The 24,516-nt window shown below is 41.1% G+C and overlaps 1 protein-coding gene across 9 annotated transcripts in view; it reads right to left on the bottom strand.

Moving 5' to 3' along the window:
- Window positions 1-24,516, bottom strand: part of ppfia2 (PTPRF interacting protein alpha 2) — a 149,266-nt gene that overhangs the window by 2,989 nt on the left and 121,761 nt on the right. For 3 of the 9 annotated variants that reach the window (XM_062064699.1, XM_062064698.1, XM_062064702.1), the window contains 11 exons: window positions 18,437-18,518; window positions 14,920-15,120; window positions 14,582-14,644; window positions 14,436-14,468; window positions 14,190-14,365; window positions 6,072-6,169; window positions 5,826-6,001; window positions 2,648-2,716; window positions 2,413-2,569; window positions 2,305-2,336; window positions 1,931-1,968 (listed from right to left, as the gene is read on the bottom strand). In XM_062064699.1, coding sequence (XP_061920683.1) covers window positions 1,931-1,968; window positions 2,305-2,336; window positions 2,413-2,569; window positions 2,648-2,716; window positions 5,826-6,001; window positions 6,072-6,169; window positions 14,190-14,365; window positions 14,436-14,468; window positions 14,582-14,644; window positions 14,920-15,120; window positions 18,437-18,518 — 1,125 coding nt within the window. Of the gene's footprint in view, window positions 1-1,874; window positions 1,969-2,304; window positions 2,337-2,412; window positions 2,570-2,647; window positions 2,717-5,825; window positions 6,002-6,071; window positions 6,170-14,189; window positions 14,366-14,435; window positions 14,469-14,581; window positions 14,645-14,919; window positions 15,121-18,436; window positions 18,519-24,516 lie in introns of all 9 variants that reach the window. The other 6 variants (XM_062064703.1, XM_062064706.1, XM_062064701.1 and 3 more) reach the window with 5 other exon arrangements.

Here is a 24,516-nt window from a genome sequence, read left to right on the forward strand (position 1 = left end):
ATTACCTGGCTTTCATTTCTTTGTTTCGCTCAGGAGGCTATTGAAACTTTTATTTTGAAAGGCTCCCTCCCTCACAAGCTGCGGGGCCGGCCTCTGGCACAAACACTCCCGGGGCCATTTCAGTAGCTGATCATCAAGGCGGTCATCGTGCTCTGCAGGTGTTCGCTTGGTCACTTTTATTCAGCGGTGAGTCAACAGCATCGCAGCTATGTCCATTCAAACGCCCATAGAGATAATTGCTCATTTACCATGGCTTCGAATGTCGTCATGGTGACATATTTACCACTGTATTTCTAAGACGACTGAAATATTTACATTTTAAACGAAACTCAGTTGACAGTAAAAAGTTGTTGTCGCAATTGTCGGATATGAATTCTAACCATAACCAACCATGCATCACTATAGCACTTGTCTCAAACTAGGTGTACCGTCACCACCAGTCACATCCCGCCCTGACTTATTTTGATTTTTTCGGTGTTTTCCTGTGTGTAGTGTTTTAGTTCTTGTCTCGCGCTCCTATTTTGGTGTTGATTGTCATGTCATGTATGGATGTACTTTGTGGACGCCGTCTGCTCCACACGCTGTAAGTCTTTGCTGTTGTCCAGCATTCTGTTTTTGTTTACTTTGTAGCCAGTTCAGTTTTAGTTTCGTTCTGCCTAGCCATCCCTAAGCTTCAATGCCTTTTCTTAGGGGCACTCACCTTTTGTTTATTTTTGGTTTAAGCATTAGATACCTTTTTACCTGCACGCTGCTTCCCGCTGGAAGAGTATTACACGGTTACTCCGCCGAGCTCTAAGCAGCACCGACACTCAACAACAACAACACATCATTTGCAGACTATAATTACTGGTTTGCAAAAAATATTTTTAACCTAAATAGGTGAAATTAGATCATCTCCCATGGCACACCAGACTGTATCTCACGGCACACAGTGGTTGAAAAACACTGCCCTAGGGCACTACAAAATGTACTTGGGGTGGCAAAGAGTAATACAGTAAACCGTCGTTTATCGCTGTTAACCGTGGTAAATTAATTTCCACGAACTAGGAATCATTTATGAACAGAATATTTTCATAGCTATAGCATTAAAAAAAAATGTTTATGACTTTCTAAATATGTTTTAATATTAGGCCGCCCTCTGGACATAAAATAACATCCACATAGTCACTTTTAATAAGGCGTTTACCGTATTTTTCGGACTATAAGTCGCAGTTTTTTTCATAGTTTGGCCGGGAGTGCGACTTATACTCAGGAGCGACTTATGTGTGAAATTATTAACACATTACCGCAAATGATCAAATAATATTATTTACCCGATTGTAGCTGAGATAGGCTCCAGCGCCCCCCGCGACCCCGAAGGGAATAAGCGGTAGAAAATGGATGGATTATTTAGCTCATTCACATAAGAGACTAGACGTATAAGATTTCATCGAATTTAGTGATTAGGAGTGACAGATTGTTTGGTAAACGTATAGCATGTTCTAAATGTTATAGTTATTTGAATGACTCTTACCATAATATGTTACGTTAACATACCAGGCACGTTCTCAGTTGGTTATTTATGCGTCATATAACGTACACTTATTCAGCCTGTTGTTCACTAGTCTTTATTTATTTTAAATTGCCTTTCAAATGTCTATTGTTGGTGTTGGGTTTTATCAAATACATTTCCCCCAAAAATGCAACTTATGCTCCAGTGCGACTTATATATGTTTTTTTCCTTCTTTATTATGCATTTTCGGCCGGTGCGACTTATACTCCGAAAAATACGGTAGTTTTTTGCATTTGCTGGAAACACATTAAACGCTGCACAGCACGGCCAAGGCGTAGCTAGCTAGCTAGCAAGCGGGCGGGAGAGAGGGTCTGTGTCTTACATACAGGGAACAGTTTAAGGTCCGTCTCCTCTCTCTCAGCACGAGTAGGTTCTCACCGTGGAGCTGTCCAGCCGCTGCACCGCAGAGGATCCGACTGTAGGGGGCGACAGTGGGAGAAAGGTCAGGCCAAAACCCGCGGGCGGCGTCAGAAGCGGGATCAGGAAGCACACAGCACAGGGACAAAGGAGGAGGACAGCAACCAATTGAACGCCGCCAAGATTTAGGGCTGATTTCCACGCTCCAGCAAACCTCGTTTAACCCTGATAAGCGCTGGCGCCATCAAGCGTGGCCGCCGCTGGCGTCACCTCCGCACTGTTTTGCAACTCGGCAAAACCCACACAGAGGTGCAAGGTGACTTGGGGGAAAGGTGGAGTGGGGGAGCACCAGACTGTCCTTTAAAAGGGAGGAAAGGGGGCGGGGCATAGCTGACCTTATCCATATACACGTCGTCCTCGTAAAGGACTGAGGACAGAGAGACGTCTCAGGACGCATGCCGGATGTTTGGACGATGTGGGAGGGGGGGGGGGGGGTCACTTACCGTCAGGGGGTAACCTCCGCGAGTAACCCGACGTGGTGGTGAGACGGAAGCCGGCCGGCAGCGTCTCGGCCGAGCCGGGCATCATGCTGATCCCGTGCACGTCCCGCGGCGGGAACTGTCTCCTCCACGACGGACCCCGGAAGTCTTTGTCGTCGCACTGAGGGGGTCAGGGGGGATGAGTCAGCATCTTGGTGATAATAAAATGCTGACATTGCAAAAGTCAAACGTCACTCACCTCATCCAACCGCCGGTCGGTGCCAAGCGCCAGGAGATTATTGTACTCGCGCTCCAGGATCTGACGGGCCTGATGACGACACAAAGGCTATTTTTAGCACGAGGAGATGGGAAGTGCTGCCAGAGTGACAGCTGGCAGATCAGAGAGTTTTCGTTTTTGGTTTATTTTAGAAACTGGAGTCCATTTCACTGACATGTCCTATATTTTTTGTTCTTTGCACTCGTTTTTAGCGATGTCTTCCACTGAAGGCTTTCTCAGTCCAATTAGATTTGTTAGATTTTCCATATCGTCGACATTTAGTAGTTCACTGATTGTTGACTATGTTGACATTTTTTGTGTATTCTAGCATCTGTGCTCGTATGCTATACTTATGCTAACAACATGTGGTCCCCAGGGGCGTGATGCGCAGGCCCGCTTGGTGGACACGCCCTGGCATCACCCAACCACTGCCCCGCTGCCTTGTGGGTTAGTCTGGGAAGACAAAAGGCTAGGGGAGCACACCCTGAGAGAAAAGCAAGTGCTGGGAGGCCCACCATAGGCGGTCCTCCGACAGACCGGAGCTCCGGCAGCTTCCTGCAGCTTCCTGCAGCTGTGAGGAGGTGCCGGTCGTCCTGGGTTTCCCTTGCCACCGGATACAGCTCCCCACAGCTAAGAAGTGACGGAGTCTGCGTGTCTCCCTCGTCGAAAAAGACCTCAACGGCGGAGTGGGCGGATGATGGTTGCATAGAAGCTCCACAACGGTCACAAAGGCGGAGGAAGGCTGCAGCAAAGATGGGACCCCAATTGTCTTGGTCTCCATGCCATTGGACCCTGGCCTTCTCTTTGCCAAGGACAGTGTGGTGGCTGTCTGTGCACCAGTCTCCCCACTTTAAAAGATTTCACGCACAGGCGTTCTCCTGAAGGCAATCCCACCAACAGGAGGACAATCATACTTGTTTCGAGTGATCGCCGACGACGATATGCTAACATGTGTGCTATACATATACCTGCATAAACGGTAGCATATGCTAGCAAGTATGCTTTGCGTATGCTATCATGTATGCGACACGTATGCTAGCATGTACACTGGAAAGTATGCCGTTATGTATGCTAGGACGTATGCTAGCATGTATGCTAGTACACAGTACAGGCCAAAAGTTTAGACACACCCTCTCATTCAATGTGTTTTCTTTATTTTCATGACTATTAACATTGTAGATTGTCACTGAAGGCATCAAAACTATGAATGAACACATGTGGAGTTATGTACTTAACAAAAAAAGGTGAAATAACTGAAAACATGTGTTATATTCTAGTTTCTTCAAATTCGCTACCCTCTACTTTGATTACTGTTTTGCACACTCTTGGCATTCTCTCGATGAGCTTCAAGAGGTAGTCAGTCACCTGAAAGGGTTTTCACTTCACAGATGTCATAGTTTTGATGTCTTCAGTGACAATCTACAATGTGAATAGTCATGAAAATAAAGAAAAGGCATTGAAATGAGAAGGTGTGTCCAAACTTTTGGCCTGTACTGTATATGTTACGTGTTTGCTAACATCTATTCTATGTGTGTGCTAACATGTACACTACGTGTATGCTAACGTGTATACTAGCGTGTATTCTAGCATGTACGCTATAGCGAGTATGCTAGCCTATACACTAGCATGTATATTTTACACATACGCTAGCATGTATGTTATATATGTATGCTAGCATGCACATGCTACACATACTCTAGCATGCATGTTATACATAAGCTAGTATGTTCACTAATGTGTACGTTACATTCATGCTAGCACGTACGCTAGCATGTTAGATAGCAAGGGGAACATTGGGTACTTAACTCGCTTCCCTTTGTGAGTTGCATTGACTCAGTGACTGCAATGTTGACAGTCGAATCAGATTCCTTTGAATCGAATTGTCGACAAACTTTTTGTTTCCAAAAAAAATCCCTCTAACTATAATAATAATAAAACACTGAATATAAATATGGCGCAAAGATAAGCACATCAACTACTATCTGTGGTTTATACCATATCAAGCCGCAAGGGGGCAAAGCAAATTCAACTAAATTGTTTTCACAATTTAATAGAGATGTCCGATAATGGCTTTTTTGCCAATATCCGATATTCCGATATTGTCCAACTCTTAATTACCAATTCCGTTATCAACCGATATGATACATACAGTCGTGGAATTAACACATTATTATGCGTAATTTTGTTGTGATGCCCCGCTGGATGCATTAAACAATGTAACAAGGTTTTCCAAAATAAATCAACTCAAGTTATGGAAAAAAATGCCAACATGGCACTGCCATATTTATTATTGAAGTCACAAAGTGCATTATTTTTTTTAACATGCCTCAAAACAGCAGCTTGGAATTTGGTACATACTCTCCCTGAGAGACCATGAGGAGGTTGAGGTGGGCGGGGTTTGGGGGGCGGGGTTGAGGTGAGGGCGGGGATGTAGCGGGGGGTGTATATTGTAGCGTCCCGGAAGAGTTAGTGCTGCAAGGGGTTCTGGGTATTTGTTCTGTTGTGTTTATGTTGTGTTACGGTGCGGATGTTCTCCCGAAATGTGTTTGTCATTCTTGTCTGGTGTGGGTTCACAGTTTGGCGCTTATTTGTAACAGTGTTAAAGTTGTTTATACGGCCCACCCTCAGTGTGACCTGTATGGCTGTTGACCAAGTATGAATTGCATTCACTTGTGTGTGTGAAAAGCCGTAGATATCATGTGATTGGGCCGGCACGCAAAGGTAGTGCCTTTAAGGTTTATTGGCGCTTTGTACTTCTCCCTACGTCCGTGTACCACTCCGTACAGCGGCGTTTTAAAAAGTCATACATTTTACTTTTTGAAACAGATACCGATCATTTCCGATATTACATTTTAAAGCATTTATCGGCCGATAATATCGGCAGTCCGATGTGATCGGACATCTCTACAAATTAACTTTTCTTATTTGGTAAATAAACAAAATATTGTCACAGCAATGATCAATAAAATTCATAATTCAGAGTTAAGATAAAAGAGATGATGTGCAGGTTGAAGTGAACTTTAAAATTGTTTGTTGAACTTCTTAAAAGTCAGACGAAGCTAAAAGTGGTCTAAAAGCTTCACGCAGGACTTCAACAATTTAGTGTTATCAAAATTTAATCTCCTCCTCCCTAAAAGCGTCCGTGACTTCCAGAAGTTACCTGAGTGTTTTGGTTGGGGATCTGCAGCACCAGAGCCAGGCTGCTGTAGTCAAAGTTGTCGTCCAGGGCGACCAGCGCTCCGTGCACGCCGCTCTCGTGCAGGATGCCGGCGTAGTCCCTCAGGCCGATGCTCTGCACCCAGCGGACCACGCGCTCGTTGCTCCACACCAGAACGTCTGCAGGGAGGGGAAACGATTCATAAATTCCTTCTCGCTATTTTTTTGTTCTTGAGCGACGGGAGCTCACCTCTCATTTCGTGCTGGCTGGTCTCCCGCCGTCGCTCCAACTCCTTCCTGTCGTAGTTGAGCTTCTTCAGACCCATGATGCCGTACTGTAAACTAGTTCTGGGATTCAAACACTTTGTAGTTAGGGATGAGCGGTGCGGCCTAAAATCTGTATCCTGATATATATTGCAGCCTCCTGCGATAACGATGTGGTAAATGTATACTTGTATAGCGCTTTTCTACCTTCAAGGTACTCAAAGCTCTTTGACACTATTTCCACATTCACCCATTCACACACTGATTGTGTGGGAAGCTGCCTTGCAAGGTCCTAACCACGACCCATCAGGAGCAAGGGTGAAGTGTCTTGCTCAAGGACACAACGGACGTGACTAGGATGGCAGAAGCTGGGGATCGAACCAGGAACCCTCAGGCTATATAATATATACATATCACAATATATTATTTGGAATGTAAATGATAATAGAACCATTCCAAAACGTCTTTAAAAGGCTACTAATTTAGCTGCTGATATAAGCAGTTACATATTGCGTCATTTTCAGTTCCATTATTTTCTCAAGACTATTATTAATCTACTTGCTAATTTACTGGTTATTTTCTGCTGTAACATTGTTCTATCTACACTTCTGTTGAAATGTAACAAACACGTATTGTTCTGTTGTTTGGATACGTTACATTAGTTTTGGGCGATACTACAAATTTGGGTATCAATCCAATACCAAGTAGTTACAGGGGCTGTTCGGTAGGGATGATGTTTGATAAGGAATTATCGAGTTCGAGCCTATTATCGAATCCTCTTATCGAACCGATTCCTTATCGATTCTCTTATCGAGTCCAGATAGGTTGTTGTATATGGAAAAAAACATATTTGGTTTAACAAAAGCTCACTTTTATTATATAATAAAAAAATAAAATCTAATAAATAAATAAATATTGACTGTTACCCACCTAAAAAAATAAAATAAAATAAATAAATATTGACTGTTGTTACCCAAAGTATATTAAGTGGGATTTTTCAGAGAAACAAATATATACAGTAACACAAAAACAACCTGTCTCTGTGATCACTATAGGTGTATAAATAATAATATAGTGTTAAATAAAATCAGTCCCTTGGGCACAAAACTGAAAATAATACAGCTCTCCAAAAAGTGCACTTCTGCTGCTATTTGACATAACTGTTTGTTATAATGCTTAGACATTTTTGCACTGTATTTCTTTATTGAAAGAACATTCTATGAAGGGAAACGTTCTTTGCAAATGTGGTTACAATGCTAATAAATGAAAAGTTAAAGCTAAAAAAAGAAATACACTTTATTGAGTTAACATTATTTCTTTATGGGGGAAAAATGTTATGAGCTAGAGAATATAACAACTACACTACCCAGCATGCAACGGGAGTTACGAGCATGCGCGGTAGCCCTGAAAAGTGTTGCATGTTGCCACGCTGTGAAAGTAAACGTCAAGAACTCAGCCAACACGCCTCGTCTGCATTATTTATAATTAGACAGACAACACATCTACAGTGTGATTTTGTTTTGTTTATAAGGAAAGAAAAACAAAAGTTAAAAAAGGGAGATATGTTGTATATATATGTATGTGGTGCGGTTGTTTTAAGAACGTTGCGGCAGCTGCCGTAAAGGAGGTGCGTTGCTATGTTTCCGGTTGGTCGTAAAAGTGTTCGTCATGTGTTTTACCCTGCTAAAATCTCTCAGTAAAGTTATTCGATGGATTATAGCTTTTGTTTTGAACTTTATTACACCTTGGAGCGCTTTTTCCCATCCATTGTTTTCCTGCTTTCGCTATCTGCGCCTAATGACTGAGCTACATGACGTCATTTATTGTGATGTCCCACGGAGCATTTCTGGTCGGGACGGGATTCGAATAAAGAATCAACTCTTTTCCTTTACTATAGTGGTCTCGATAACGGGTACCGGTTCTCAAAAAGGGATTCGAGTCAGAGGACTCGGTTCTTTTCTTATCAAACAACCGGGAAAACCGGTTTCGAGTATCATCCCTACTGTTCGGTCATACCAATGCTGATACTTCACATTTTAAGGATCATTGACTAATTCCTTTTTTATCACTATTATAACCAGATAAAAAAACAGGATGACTGTGTAAAAATGTCAATTAAATATTTAAATGATTTCCTCATCTAATTTTACTACATAAAACTTTTTGAGCAAAATAAACAAACATAAGCGAAAAGTAATATTGGCTCTGATTTTAATATTTTGGTTTTTGTTCTTAAAGTCTTCCTGTGTCCAGGAGTTTGTAAACAATACCAAAAACGACAAAAAAAATGATTTTGTGATAATAAAAAATATCGTTTGAGTCAACAGTGTTACTTTCAACGCTGTTACTTTTACTAGTGACGAGTAATCAAATTACTTTTATGTAGGTCACAACGCCGTTAGCGAGACGCTTAATGTCACGTGGCACGCTGCTTTTGTTGTGGTTGACAAGACAGCGTCAGAAGCACAGCAAGTTCAATGCAGGAAATATCTTTTTACTGTTGAAAGCAATAACCGGCACCACACTGAAATGAATTTGATATCAATTAGGAAGAGGCAACATTACACAGCAAACATGTAAGTACACGCAGAGAAACACTTCTACTTTGTGGGAATAATGGACAACAGATCAATAATTGAAGTGACAAGCAATCCGACAATACCCATTTCGTGAAGGAGAATACAGCCATGGAAGAACATTCTGCCTCTTTATTAACTCGTGCTAACACAATCCAGTGAGAAGATTCAACAGAGATGGCGTCACTACACGCAAACTGCGAGTCTGAGCAAACAAACACAGCTTAGCTAATGCTGCTCTGTCTGGGCGCTGACATCACTCGTAACTTAGCAACAGGCACTACCTTTTAAAGGCACATACACACACTCTACCCTCATCTCATCTCAACTGCAGATGCCAGATAGTATTTTTTTTTGTTTAAAGTTACGCAATAATTACTTCCCCTAGGCCAGGGGTCGGCAACCCAAAATGTTGAAAGAGCCAAACTGGACCAAAAAGTACAAAAAAAAAAATCTGTCTGGAGCCGCAAAAAATGTAAAGCCTTATATAAGAGTTACAATGAAAGTAACACATGATGTAAGTGTCTATATTAGCCTACTATCAAAATGACTTTAAAAGTCTTATATAAGTGTTATAATGAAGGCAACACATGATGTAAGTGTCTATATTAGCCTACTATCAAAATGACTTTAAAAGTCTTGTAAAAGTGTTATAATGAAGGCAACACATGATGTAAGTGTCTATAATAGCCTACTATCAAAATGTCTATGTGTCGCAGGCTGACGCAAATCTTGGTTGACAGAAATGATGAAATGTAATATTCATTCTACACATTTTTACAACATTGGAAAGCATTAGTAAAACGAAGGCTTTTGAGAAGGTGTGAAATTACTGGCTTAGAATGACCAAAGGTAAAGATGTGTGTTTTTAAGTTGAAAGAAACGGAAACTGCAAATTAAATGACCTTAAATACACCTAAAATACGAGGCATAATGATGCATTATGTACACACAGCTAGCATAAATAGCATGTTAGCATCGATTAGCTTGCAGTCATGCAGTGACCAAATATGCCTGACTAGCACGCCACACAAGTCAATAACATCAACAAAGCTCACCTTTGTGCATTCAGCACAGCATAAAAAGTTTGATGGACAAATAGAGACAAAGAAGAAGTGGCATAAAACACGTCTTTCTGTGGCAGCATCAAGGAAAGTTGTACATGTGAACAAACTACGGTGCGTTCAAGGACATCCGAAATTAGTAGGACGAAATGGCGCCAAATACTCTCATCAGTGAAGCATGTTTAATGTAAACAGTGGGATTTCTAACAATTAGGAAGGTTTGTGTCATGTTTGTCCTCCTACAGAAACCATATTAAAACAAAAAATATATATTTTTCCTCATCGGTTTCCATTTATATACATATTTGAAAAAGCTTCAGGGAGCCACTAAGGCGGCGCTAAAGAGCCGCATGTGGCTCGAGAGCCCCGCGTTGCAGACCTCCGCCCTAGGCATTAATTACATTTATTAAATAATATTTCCGTTTGTTATTAAATTAGTTTTTTGGCCAAGTAACAAATAACTATAATCAATTACTTTTTAAAAGTAATTTTCCAAACACTATTGAAAATATACTGATACTACACTTAATATCATTAATGTCAATATTTGTATTGGTCCGGCCACACTTGTTTATATTCAAGAGCTCTAGCTTAGCGGTTAGCATATCCTTCTACGGTGTGTAGTGTGCCATGTTGAGCTATTCCTCGTCCTCCAGTGATAATGAAAGATTACTGACTTTTTGCCGCCATGGAGGTGAGGATTAGTGACTTAGAAGTGGCTTTGCGCTATGGAGGGACGCTAGCCGCTAACTTGTCGCTAGAATGTGTCATCAACATGTTTTATCACGATATGACGATTGTTTTGAAATATTGTATGCCAAATTGATATCATTTATATTAGGGATGTCCGCTAATATCGGAGTGACGATATTATCGGCCAGAGGTGGGACCAAGTCATTGCTTTGCAAGTCACAAGTAAGTCTCAAGTCTTTGCCCTCAAGTCTCGAGTCAAGTCCCGAGTCAAGACAGGCAAGTCCCGAGTCAAGTCCAAAGTCAAGACTGGAAAGTCTCAAGTCAAGTCCCAAGTCCTGCATTTTGAATTTCGAGTCCTTTCAAGTCCTTTTAACCACAGACTAATATTTTTACACAGATTGTGTATGCTTTTAAAACGCTGTATTTATTTATTAAAACAAGTGCATTTGAAATTGCAGGGAAAAAAAATAGTGCTGACATTGCACTTCATAATAGCACTATTATCCAGTCATTTTAAACATTTAACTCATTCCTTTACAGAATAAACACATTTGAAAAAACAAGTGCAACTGTACTTATTTGCACAAAAGTGTTAACATTGTATTTCCTTGGCACATTGCATTGTAACTACCGGTAGTTCCACAGCAGTTTCTATCCTGTTCTTACCTTATCTCATTGATCTCATCTCATACTGTATGTGTGTTGATGTGTGCGTACATATGAAAAACATAACAAAAACATGAACAAAACAATGAACAGAGTTGTACTTTTTAGATGTCAGGGCCCTATGCAATATGTTCACATATTCTTAATATAGTATACATTTTAACTGACCTTTATTTGACTATGTTTGTGTTTTTGTAGGTGGCTAAAATACGCGGTGCTGCTGACCGCCGTCTAACGTTACGTTACTGTGTGTGATACATTGACTAACGTAACGTTAAGTATAGGTACCTCATGCAACCCTGCTTAAAAAAAATCACTTGACAAAAAGTATGAATAAGGTAGCGAACTGCAGTAGACGCAACATATTGCCGTGTTTGCAATGACGTTATAACCATAGACATCTTATAAGTAGACGCAGCATTGGCTGCTGTGACATGAGCAATTTGGCCGCCATCTTGAAGTGGTGATGAGGAGCCGGCGAGCAGCCTAAACTGACAGTTGACAGGTAGAAAACAAAGATGGTGTTCAGCGTTTTCCAACTCAAATGAGCGGACTGTTGAAAATAGAAATCGGGTGATTACTTTTCACAAGTAAGATTTAACATTAATGTACTATTGGTTGTATTTTATGAAAATAATATTACCACAGAGTTGAGAAGGAGCAAAGATCTTTAATATTTGTATGTGAAAATCACAAATAAATCTTCTGGGGGAGGATGACGCCCCTACAGGGGTTTGGTTTACAAACTTTCAGCCCCACCTAAAACAAAATTCACCAGCCGCCACTGATTATGATGCATTCTCATTTTAGGCAAAATATAAGACAATACTTTCTTAACAGTATAATTGTAACCAGGAATAAGTCTTCAAGTAACAATATTCAAATACTAACATTGTTGGGTAAGACAGAATTTGGTTTTATTCTGAATCCAGTGAAACAGATTGGTGGTTTTAGCTGATATAAAGACTTTCAGGTGTTTATATATGTTGAAGTATTTGGCAGACGCTTTTATCCAAAGCGACATACATAAAAAATACATATAAAACAATCAGTGTAAACATGATCATTTAAGGGAAGAATGTAATACAAAATATCAATACAAAGTGTCAAGACAGAATAAACTCTCTGCTGCTGCAGCAACAGAGATACAGTCTATAAGATATATAGATATCTAATGTATTCATACATTGTTTATGTAGGATATACGCATGTATATATAACCTAATCATATTGTTTCTTCAATTTAAAAATAGCTGACCGTTTTTTCCCCCTTTCTCTGGGATTATATTCCCAGTTTTGATCTCGGATGTCTGGTCACTTATAGCATATAAGAATATTATATTACTGTTAAGCAAACTATGAATAATAAAACACGCCAAAACATGTGTCCTTTATCATAGCTACACATATAACAAAAAAGCGCGTGAAAATCAGTGGTATTCAGTGAGGTAAGATGAATTAAATGCGCTGACAGTTCATTGCTCCTGCCAAATGAATTGCACTAGTGGAGCGGATCACCACTCCAAGATGGCGGCCCCGCGTCTCGTCTGCGCCTGTAGGCAGTAGCGCGCGATGCTGTGTACCCTTAGAAGATGTCTATGGTTATAATGTTAGCAGTGAGTTTACAGCCTCACTGGTTTAACTACACAGCAAATAAAAGTCATGTTACTTAGCCAATAAACGTTATCTTACATTCAAAACTTACCCTTCTTTGTGCATCTTCAAATGTCGAACGAAGTTGGAAGTTGTTACGTCTCCGTCTATAATATTCGAACTGCATGATTTGCATAGGGCTATTCGTTTTTTGTTGACCGAGTCGTAGTTTTAATACCCGAACGAAATTAACTTTGGCATAATTGTTTCTCACTGCCGCATTGTTTGACAATTCTTCTTCATTGGTTGTCCTGCAATTTGATTGGATGAGAGCTGTGGGATGAAAACAGCGTAGATCTAATTTGATTGGCTGTTGTACTGAGAGCACACACGCTGACAGGAACAACATGCTGATAGACACAGACGAAGAAAAGGAAAAATACGGAGCGGCGCGCTCCCAAATAACTTTTTAATCTTTGGGTTTTGGGGAAAGTAGCAAGTCATGTCAAGTCAAAAGGCTCAAGTCCAAGTGAAGTCACAAGTCATTGATGTTAAAGTCTAAGTCGAGTTGCAAGTCTCTTTACATTTTGTCAAGTCGAGTCTAAAGTCATCAAATTCATGACTCGAGTCTGACTCGAGTCCAAGTCATGTGACTCGAGTCCACACCTCTGTTATCGGCCGATAAATGCTTTAAAATGTATTATCGGAAATTATCGGTATCGGTTTCAAAATTATCGCTATCGGTTTCAAAAAGTAAAATTTATGACTTTTTAAAACGCCGCTGTGTACACGGACGTACGGAGATGTACAGAGCGGCAATAAACCTTAAAGGCACTGCCTTTGCGTGCCTTCACATAATATCTACGGCTTTTCACACACAGGTGAATGCAACGCATACTTGGTCAACAGCCATACAGGTCACACTGAGGGTGACCGTATAAACAACTTTAACTCTGTTACAAATATGCGCCACACTGTGAACCCACACCAAACAAGAATGACAAGGGAGAACATCCGCACCGTAACACAACATAAACACAACAGAACAAATACCCAGAACCCCTTGCAGCACTAACTATTCCGGGACGCTACAATATACCCCCCCCCCCCTCAACTCCGCCCCCCCCCACCTCAACATCCTCCTGCTCTCTCATGTCCCAAATTCCAAGCTGCTGTTTTGAGGCATGTTAAAATAAATAATGCACTTTGTGACTTCAATAATAAATATGGCAGTGCCATGTTGGCATTTTTTTCCATAACTTGAGTTGATTTATTTTGGAAAACCTTGTTACATTGTTTAATGCATCCAGCGGGGCATCACAACAAAATTAGGCATAATAATGTGTTAATTCCACAACTGTATATATCGGTATCGGAATCGGTAATTAAGAGTTGGAAAATATCGGATATGGGCAAAAAGCCATTATCGGACATCTCTAATTTATATGGAATATATACCGCAAACCAATTGTAGTCTTGTAAGCAAAAGTACGGTCGGCGGCGCTTTGTTACCTGTGGAAGCTGTCCACCATCTTCAGGTGCACCCTCAGGTCCTTCTTGGTCAGGTGGTCCAGCATGCGCGCGTCCACCAGGCACTCCATGAAGTAGCTGCGGTACTGAGGTAGTCCGAGACTGGGCAGCCACTCGTTCCCGATCCACTCGTGGTTCATGTCGCCGTACGCCAGCGTCTTCGCAGCGGAAGAAAGCAAGCATGAACATTTCCCGGACGATCCCATGGTGAAGTTGGCTTCTCATTACCTGAGCCCAGCTGCCCTCGTCAGACTGGGACTTCTGAGAGAGGCACAAAAACAGTTTTAGCGGAACGCTCCATTGAGGTCAGGAGACTCAAAAAGCGGCACACGAGAGAAAAGAAGGCGGCGAGAAAGCGTTGGAGGGGAACTGACCGTTTTGGAAGGGGCCGCCATGGTCTCCATCTCCTCGTGGGTCACCCACACGTTGCCAGACGGCTACAAGGGCAGCGGTGGTAGTAGTGGAAGACGTCCAACAGGAGGCGCAAGCAGTGTTAAAGAAGAAGAGCAGCACCGCTGTAAGCCGACAGTGTTTTTGCATCACAGTCAGGACCACCAATGGGCCCGGCTCACCCGGCCAGGGGGTCAAAGGGCGGGGGACGGAACACACAGCACGACACAGCTCCGGTGCGCACAGACCGGTTAGCATGCAATTAGCGCGCGCGACGCCGCCACACACAAAAGTGCACACCCCGGGTCCCGTTTGGACTCACAGTTCTGGAGGTGGGCGGCGCCGACGGGCTGGTGAGGGAGACCATCTCCTGGATGGCGAGGCGGAGCTTGAGGCGGTGGAGAGGGTTGCTGATTCCGATCTCCCGCTGGATCTCCGTGTCGGAGAGGGCCGACATGATGGCGCCGCTCTTGACGTTGGCGCGGCACGCCGCCACGTACCAGGCCGGCATTCCCAGCCACAGCTATGGGAGGAAGAACAAACATGGACAATGTGGATCAGACGGACGACAACCACATTTGTTTCGGTAAGACCAAATCGTGAAGACACGCCGGCGAATGAGGAGGAAGTGATGCTTTGACCATACAGTATTTGGTAAAAGGAGCCTCTCAACTCTTAAGTGACAGCAGACATATGAGAATACGTATTAAATAAAGCTGCTGTATGTAAAAATTGATTATTAGCAATACTGCTTTAAGATTTAACAAAAAAATATAATAATAATTAGAGATGTCCGATAATATCGGACTGCCGATATTATCGGCCGATAAATGCTTTAAAATGTAATATCGGAAATTATCGGTATCGGTTTCAAAATTATCGGTATCGGTTTCAAAAAGTAAAATTTATGACTTCTTAAAACGCCGCTGTGTATAAACCTTAAAGGCACTGCCTTTGCGTGCCGGCCCAGTCACATAATATATGCGGCTTTTCACACACACAAGTGAATGCAACGCATACTTGGTCAACAGCCATACAGGTCACACTGAGGGTGGCCGTATAAACAACTTTAACACTGTTACAAATTTGCGCCACACTGTGAACCCACACCAAACATGAATGACAAACACATTTCGGGAGAACATCCGCACCGTAACACAACATAAACACAACAGAACAAATACCCGGAACCCCTTGCAGCACTAACTCTTCCGGGACGTTACAATATACGGTTGATATCGGAATCTGTAATTAAGAGTTGGACAATATCGGATATCGGCAAAAAAGCCATTATCGGACATCTCTAATAATAATATCACGCCGATATAAGGAATTATTACATTACATAAAAAAATTGCTGCAATAACCAATTAAAAAAACAAAAACACTATTGAGGCAAAATTACCCGTACTGTGCTGTAGGTGGGTAAGGGAAAGTGCTCCTTTTCTCCTACTTGTCATAAACTTCCCCTGAGCTCAATGTAAACAAATATGTGGGACTTCTTCACTGTACCAGAGGAAGACATTTAACGTTGCACCAAATGGTCTGCAAACATTCCACCAGTAGGGGAAAAAAAACATCGCGCTTCAACACATCAAACCTCATCAGCTACCTGGAAGTGTTTTGAAAGCCTAAGAAGACGCCTGCATGCTAAAGATGCTGTTTGCCCATGTCATCATTCTGCCAAATCTAGTGTAAAAAACAGGAATCAAACATGTTGGTGACTCATCCCAGTACTTTTTAAAAATTGCGTATGGCTGCAAAATAATCATTACCAAAAATTTGATAAACAGAGTGAATGACACTACTGAGTTCAAGATACTTCAAACAAAAATAATAACCTTCGCCAACAAAAGAACATATATATTTTTAAATATCTATTTTTCACAATTACTAATTATATTGAATAAAAATGTCAGTCCTTCCCAAGTTTGGAAATGATCCCTTCTGTGTTTGCACCGTTATTCTAGTTAATGTCTATTTCAGGGATACTTAAATGGCCACCATTTGAATATCCCTGAACTACAAACTAACTACAATTATGTTGCAAACACATAACTGACAGCACAACAAACACACATTAGGCAACACAAAGAGCAACTTCCTGTAAGCAAGCTGAAGTGTCTCTCTTATCATCTCTTGGGGAACTCAACACTGTCAAAATATAACTTATTTACATTTATATAGCTTAAGACCTAGCAAACCTCAGAGTCACTATAGCCGGTAATAGAAAGAAGAAGGTAACATTCAGGGCCTGATTTACCGTAGGTTTGCGTGTACTAAAACATGTGCAAACCTGATAGCACACGCAAAGCTGATCTACTAAGCGTGTGCAAAGTGGATTGTGTCTCTTAAGTAAGGTGTTCAATTAATTTGACCTCTCTGTCTTCATTAATATGGAGAATATATGCTGATCATCAAAACACTCAATACTGGGAGGAGGAAACACAAATATATTTAGCACGTGCAATGTGATTTATCAACACTCATTGCCGTTTTGGGAGCACTATTTATCCATCCATCCATTTTCTACCGCTTGTCTATTTAGCACGTTTGAAAAGGATGCGAAAACTGACACACAAACGGTTGTGAGAGAGGAGTGATCGCTCTGCAATGACACCGAGAATCCTCCATCCTACGTGTACATGTCAACATATTTGGACGGTCAGAAATAAAAAAAAATATCAGACACATTGTCTATTCAGCAACATCCTTTTATAATTTTATAGCTGCTAGATGACTTAAGGGACTGATTAAAAATAATTAATTTGTTGTCATTTAACATTCTTTTAATGACGTTCGTTTTTTCACATTGCACATATATAACATTTAATATGATAAAAACGTATTAAAGTATGTATTTTTTGCGTCTTGGTATACAGCAGTGAAGCCTCCCTCCCTTGCACCTTCAGCGGTAAAAAAAAAAAAGAAGAAAAGTGCTGCCCTTGTAGATGCAATGCAGGCTTCCTTCTAAAACGCCCATAAAAAGTGGTAGATGTCTCCTGCATGTTTGAAAAGGTATCAAAACGCCCCATGATAACATGAATGTGCAGTAAATGAGTGTCTCTGTATAGTACACGCAAAATCTTCATTTCATTTATTCCATTTAGCTCGAGGTATTTGGATCTTAGTAAATCAGGCCCTCAGTCACGTTCTTAAAATGTGATTCTGAAGGAAATACTTCAAACAGTCCCCAGCTAAATTGAGTTTGAGCCCCCTGCTTTAAACTCTTATTAATCTTCTTGTTCATTTACTGTTGATAGCTGCTTACTTTCTGCTGTAACACACTTTGATCTCGACGACCTAAATTTGACAAATAACTTATTTACTGTGTTTTTTCAAGCTAGAGTAGCGATTAGCATGCTTGCCCCCTACTCAGTGCCTAACATGTTCAGCCTCCAGTGATAATGGTACTTGATGATTCAACGAAATGCAGTTTATTTTCCGCAACGAAAGTGGTGATTATTAACTTAGAGGAGCGGCTGCACACTGTGTATAAACGTATTACACAATGAACGCCGATTAACTGCTGCACCGGAGAGACCAATTAAGTATCAGCCAGATAGAATCGGCTTTTGTGATCGGCATTGAAAATCTGCGTTGGCAAATCACTTTTTTTTTTTCACGTATATCATTCAATACTAATCAGTAGCTGATCAATCGGCGCACGCCTAAAGATAATTACTGTTTTGATTGTTTTGCTTACTCTTTTATATTATGACGTTGTTGTTCTGCATGAGTGAGCTACATTGGTTAGCAAACAAGGTTGATCATGCAAGTGTAAAGAGAAGCGAGGCAGCGAATAGTAGACGGTAGAAACAATTAATGATGACGCTCACCTCCAGCCAGGCCACCACCGTGGGTCCGTCCCACTGCGCGAAAGGTAAGCCCTTCCTCCTGGCTTCTTCCAGGAGTTCATGTCTGCAGAGAGGAACATGAACAAATCATGCAGACGTTTATAATCACTTTTTACCACAGCCTCCCTGCAGACAGCACACGTTTCATCTCCACCAATAGCGCTGCAAAAGGCCAAGTGTTTATCATCGCAAACATGCGCGCGTTCGATGCCGACATGAGTGAACTGCTGTCGTTTTTCCTCCGTGACCTTCAGCTTCTTATTGCCCGTGCGACATTTCTCTCCCTCACCCGCAATCACGACCTACAGAATACTACTTCATTCCCCCCCCGCCCCCCAGTGACGCTCTCAGCTGATTTCTGGTTTTTGAATAATGCAGAAACTTGTCTTCAAGGTGCTCCACTTTGAATCCTCCTACGCTCTTGCGAGAGGCGCACGAGTGCCAACAAATGACGCCCACGAGCTTGAATAGGAACACATCTTCCTATTAAGACTCTCCGAGAGAATCTACTGTACATGACTGTACCTTTAGGAGGAACAGTGCCTGTACACAATATAGAATACATACAGTGCTACCTCGGTTTTTTCAGTAATTCATTCTCTAAGGTCAGACGAAAGCCGAAGCATTTTCGTAAGAAATAAAGTAAATCCAATTGTTTCATACACCAAAAAATATGACCACAAAAACATTTCAAAGAGAATAATTATAGTTGTACATGCAGAAAAAAATGGGAAATACATTTAAATGATGAATGAAATTTCTAAAGTAACATTCAACATTACTTTCCCTTTTACGGAACATTTGTTGGCGAAGACAGCGATACGCCGAGAGGTACGAGTTCTTTCTTGAATTCAATGGTGTTTCTCACCTTCTTTATCAAAGTGCTGTCCATTGCAACTTTATTTGGACAAGGTTTGCTTTTTGTGTCCTTTTTCTATTAGTTACCGTTCTGAGCTCTTATTTTGTCTGAGGAAGCGGCTGTTTGTAATCACTGAGTCATTACCGGACCATTCAGAGTGTAACTTGTACGTCGGATGCATCTTTATGCCCTTCCCCCCATCTCCTGGGGTCTCATCTATCAAGCTTATGTGCGCAAAACAGGGCCGAACAGTTGTGCATTGTGTTTTCCACGCAAAGTATTTGATCTATAAATACCAGGGCTTTAAAATTGCATATTTAAAAAAAATCAGATTAACCCCGTTTTGTAATTCGGATTAATCACATATACACTACCGTTCAAAAGTTTGGGGTCACCCAAACAATTTTGTGGAATATCCTTAATTTCTAAGAACAACAATAGACTGTCGAGTTTCAGATGAAAGTTCTCTTTTTCTGGCCATTTTGAGCGTTGAATTGACCCCACAAATGTGACGCTCCAGAAACTCAATCTGCTCAAAGGAAGGTCAGTTTTGTAGCTTCTGTAACGAGCTAAACTGTTTTCAGATGTGTGAACATGATCGCACAAGGGTTTTCTAATCATCAATTAGCCTTCTGAGCCAATGAGCAAACACATTGTACCATTAGAACACTGGAGTGATAGTTGCTGGAAATGGGCCTCTATACACCTATGTAGATATTGCACCAAAACCAGACATTTGCAGCTAGAATAGTCATTTACCACATTAGCAATGTATAGAGTGTATTTCTTTAAAGTCAAGACTAGTTTAAAGTTATCTTCATTTAAAAGTACAGTGCTTTTCCTTCAAAAATAAGGACATTGCAATGTGACCCCAAACTTTTGAACGGTAGTGTAATTACTCACTTGCATGATTGAAATTAACTTAAGAAAAGACCCCAATATATGTACACAAATGCACTTTTATTGTCATTATGTCATCCAGGAAGGTTTATAAACATTTTACTTTAATGCGTGTCATTTACTTGCACAAAACTTGGTAACAGTTTTATCAAGCTATATTTTGGAGTGGAATTTGCCATTGATCTGCTAGCAGTTAAGGAAAAAAAGTTTGTACGGTCAAAGTAAATAGCATGGTTAATCCAAGTGGTTAACGATTAACGGCATTATTCTTTTTGATTAATCACATGAGTTAACTTATTAATTTTGACAGCCCTAAGAAAAACAACCATTTCTCTTTAATGAATGATTGTTTATTCATTTTGTACGCACAATTATGGTCAGAATTCCATGCAGTTTAATAGATGCAATGGTCTTTATTGCAGGCGATTCTTTGTTTGGGTATGCGATTCCGTAGAATGATACGCAGTTTGATACGAGCAAATTTGAGACCTGCTTCCTGCGAAAAGTGGGGCGTACGAAGAACCGAGGTACCACTATTGGGACTAGGGATGGGGACCAAATTTGGTTTATGTTAGTTTTTTTTTTAGGTACTGACCAAATTCCATCAGTACTACCAGGTACCGAATTGTATGTTTTTATAGGCACTGACAAAATTCTGCCAGTAGTACTGTGTACCGAATTGATGTTTTTATAGGCACCGAACAAATTCTGGGTACAGAATTGAGTGTTTTTATAGTCCCCGACCAAAGTCCGTCGGTACTACCGGAAACCGATTCACGTAAAATCCAATTGTACCGTATTTTGATACCTTTGTTACAAGTGACGTCACTCCCGATTACAATAATAAAATGTTCTATGCCAACAAAGCAAGCATGCTTGACGGAAAAGTATGACTCACAATTTTCAAAGTGCGCTAGCTCGATGCTAATTTACATTGGAAATACCATGGACATGCTAACGATTAGCATAAGCGATTTTACACATTTATAAATTTGGTATTAAAAAATGACAAAAAAGGTACTTGTCACCATCCAAATACTAAGTTACACAGTAAACACCTTGCTTTGTAGGACTCAACACAAGACAAGACAGTAGGGCTGCGAATCTTTGGGTGTCCCACGATTCGATTCAATATCGATTCTTGGGGTCACGATTCGATTCAAAATCGATTTTTTTCGATTCAACGCGATTCAAAAACAATATTTTCCCGATTCAAAACAATTCTCTACTCATTCAATACATAGGATTTTAGCAGGATCTACCCCAGTCTGCTGAAATGCAAGCAGAGTAGTAGATTTTTGTAAAAAGCTTTTATAATTGTAAAGGACAATGTTTTATCAACTGATTGCAATAATGTAAATTTGTTTTAACTATTAAATGAACCAAAAATATGACTTATTTTATCTTTGTGAAAATATTGGACGCAGTGTGTTGTCAAGCTTATGAGATGCAATGCAAGTGTAAGCCACTGTGACACTATTGTTCCTTTTTTTTTATTTTTATAAATGTCTAATGATAATGTCAATGAGGGATTTTTAATCACTGCTATGTTGGAATTGTAACTAATATTGATATTGTTGTTGATAATATTCCTTTTTGTTTCACTACTTTTGGTTTGTTCTGTGTCGTGTTTGTGTCTCCTCTCAATTGCTCTGTTTATTGCAGTTCTGAGTGTTGCTGGGTCGGGTTTGGTTTTGGAGTTGGATTGCATTGTTATGGTATTGCTGTGTATTATTTTGTTGGATTGATTAATTAAAAAATAAAATAAAAAATAAATAAATAAAATAGTGATTTTTTTAAAATGAGAATCGATTCTGATTCGCACAACGTGAGAATCGTGATTCGGATTCGAATCGATTTTTTTCCAACACCCCTACAAGACAGTCACCATCAACTTAATGGCAAAGACTACTTCCTGACTACAGCAACACAGCTTGGACAAACTAAAAAGAATCCATTCTTGCAAATGATATTCAGGACTGTAGGAAAAAAATATTGGATGGTATAATTAAATGTTAAATATATATATTTTTAAATTCTATTATTAAACAAATTAACATTTCTTACCATGTGAAGGAACACACACAAAAGTACCAAAAATGAGTACCATTGAGTACCATATTGATCTCTATGAATCGGAAATTTGTACCGTATCAGTACCCATCCCTAATTGGGACACACCAAAAAGAACCAATTTAAGGTTTTAACTCGGCATGCTGCGATGTTCCAGCCCGGTATTTTTACCTACAACTAGAGCGAAAAAGGGCGACTTGATGATCAAAGTGACAACAACTGTGTCAGGAAACAACACTTGTTGCACTTGATAAGACGAGCCTTCAAATCTGATGAGGTAGTTGGACATGAACACAAGATTTGACAGGCTTGCTTATCGACCTGAAGGATTTCAAACTCCTTTTAAATGGACTCTGAAGCAACAACCCATTCCCCATTGAGTGTGCTGTCAGAGAATACGACGAATGACAGACGTCGCCATAGGGGGCGCCAGAGACACACACTGAAATATGTCGGTCTTGTCCGTCCAGCACATGAGGCCAGCTCATGTTTATGTTCGTGACTGAACATAGCTGGGGAAAGGGAAGCAAGGAAACGGTTATGACAAATCATAAATACAACAGAGATAAAGCCGTAACCAGATGATGCAGCTGGTTACGGCAGACAAACAAAGAAACAAAAAATAGGACAGCATTCCAGAAGGGGAAACCGGACCCTGCGCAATCTCTATCTGGAGGCTGCTGTAAGGCAGGAAGAAACGTCACAAAAGAAAGAAAGCGCTGGCGCTCTTGAGGGGGAAAGAGACGCCGGTGGACAGGAAAGAAGGCGGCATGACGGTGGACACATGGAGGTCACATCCTGACGACTTACCCGCTTTGTTAGAGGCAATGAGGGAGAGAGAGAGTACACATGTTAACAGCTTAGTCGCCATTTACAGGACAAGAAGTAGAAGAAGAAGTCGTGCACCCGCATGTCATCCCACCCGGAAGCTTCAACACCTCGCCTTGGCGTCTCGTGCAGCGGCGAAGGATTCAGGAGGCATTCAGGTGCTTTTGCCCGAAAAAGACAACAACAACAACAACAACAACAGGAAGGAGAGCAGCACTAGCGGCGGTGACGGAGCAAGATGCTGGAACAGGAAGTAGAGCGGCAGGCAGATTTGCTAGCATGCAGGGAGAAGGAAGATGCAAAGTGCTGGTGTCTCCCGGACGCCGCTATGAGGAAGTCCAAGCACTGGGAGGAGGAGGAGGAGGAGGAGGAGAGCACAACCTCTTGCGAGCGACTACACGGGAGGCAAAGTTTGTTGGTCATCACAAGTCAAACAAGGTGTGCATTCATCCTTAGGCATGACAAACACATTCACACAATATACAATCTCACATAAACGCTGCAAGAACAAAAACAAATGCATGAGAGAAATGCTGCATGTTTGACAGAACACAATTGAAGTTAGCCAGGCTACGCTACGCTAACATTAGCTACATAAATCATCCTTCATCGAACACTTGTCCTTCTCAGTTCACCAGCCAATCAGAGGGCAAACATATACGAACAACCATCCACACTTATGGGCAATTTACAGTTCATAATTCGCAAACCATGCTTCTTTTTGAATGTGTGAAGAAACTGGAAAAATACCCACCGAATCACGTGGAGAACATGCAAACCTCACACAAAGATGCAGGAGATTCCAACACTCCATCTTCTGACAGTGCGGCTAACATGCTAACCACTCGTACAACAATATTTGTAAATCTTTTCATTCCGACAGTTTTCTTCTGGGTATCTATCTTGCTAATGTCTTTTGAGAGGAACATCCCTAACTTCCTAACAGCCTGCTCAACTTTCAAGTAGCTTCGCTAACTTCTGGTAGCCTAGCTAACCTCTTGCTGGCCGAGCTAACTTCCTGGTAGCCTGGCTAACTTCCTGATAACCTAGCTAACTTCCGGGTAGCCTGGCTAACTTCCTGATAACCTAGCTAACTTCCTGGTAGCCTGGCTAACTTCCTGATAACCTAGCTAACTTCCTGGTAGCCTGGCTAACTTCCCGATAACCTGGCTAACTTCCTGATAGCCTGGCTAACTTCCCGATAACCTGGCTAACTTCCTGGTAGCCTGGCTAAGTTCCTGATAACTTAGCTAACTTCCTGGTAGCCTAGAAAACTTTCTGATAACCTGGCTAACTTCCTGATAACCTAGCTAACTTCCTGATAGCCTGGCTAACTTCCTGATAACCTAGCTAACTTCCTAATAGCCTGGCTAACTTCCTGTTAACCTAGCTAACTTCCTTA

This window comes from Entelurus aequoreus, linkage group LG12, assembly GCF_033978785.1.
Source record: "Entelurus aequoreus isolate RoL-2023_Sb linkage group LG12, RoL_Eaeq_v1.1, whole genome shotgun sequence".
Taxonomy (NCBI): Eukaryota; Metazoa; Chordata; class Actinopteri; order Syngnathiformes; family Syngnathidae; genus Entelurus; species Entelurus aequoreus.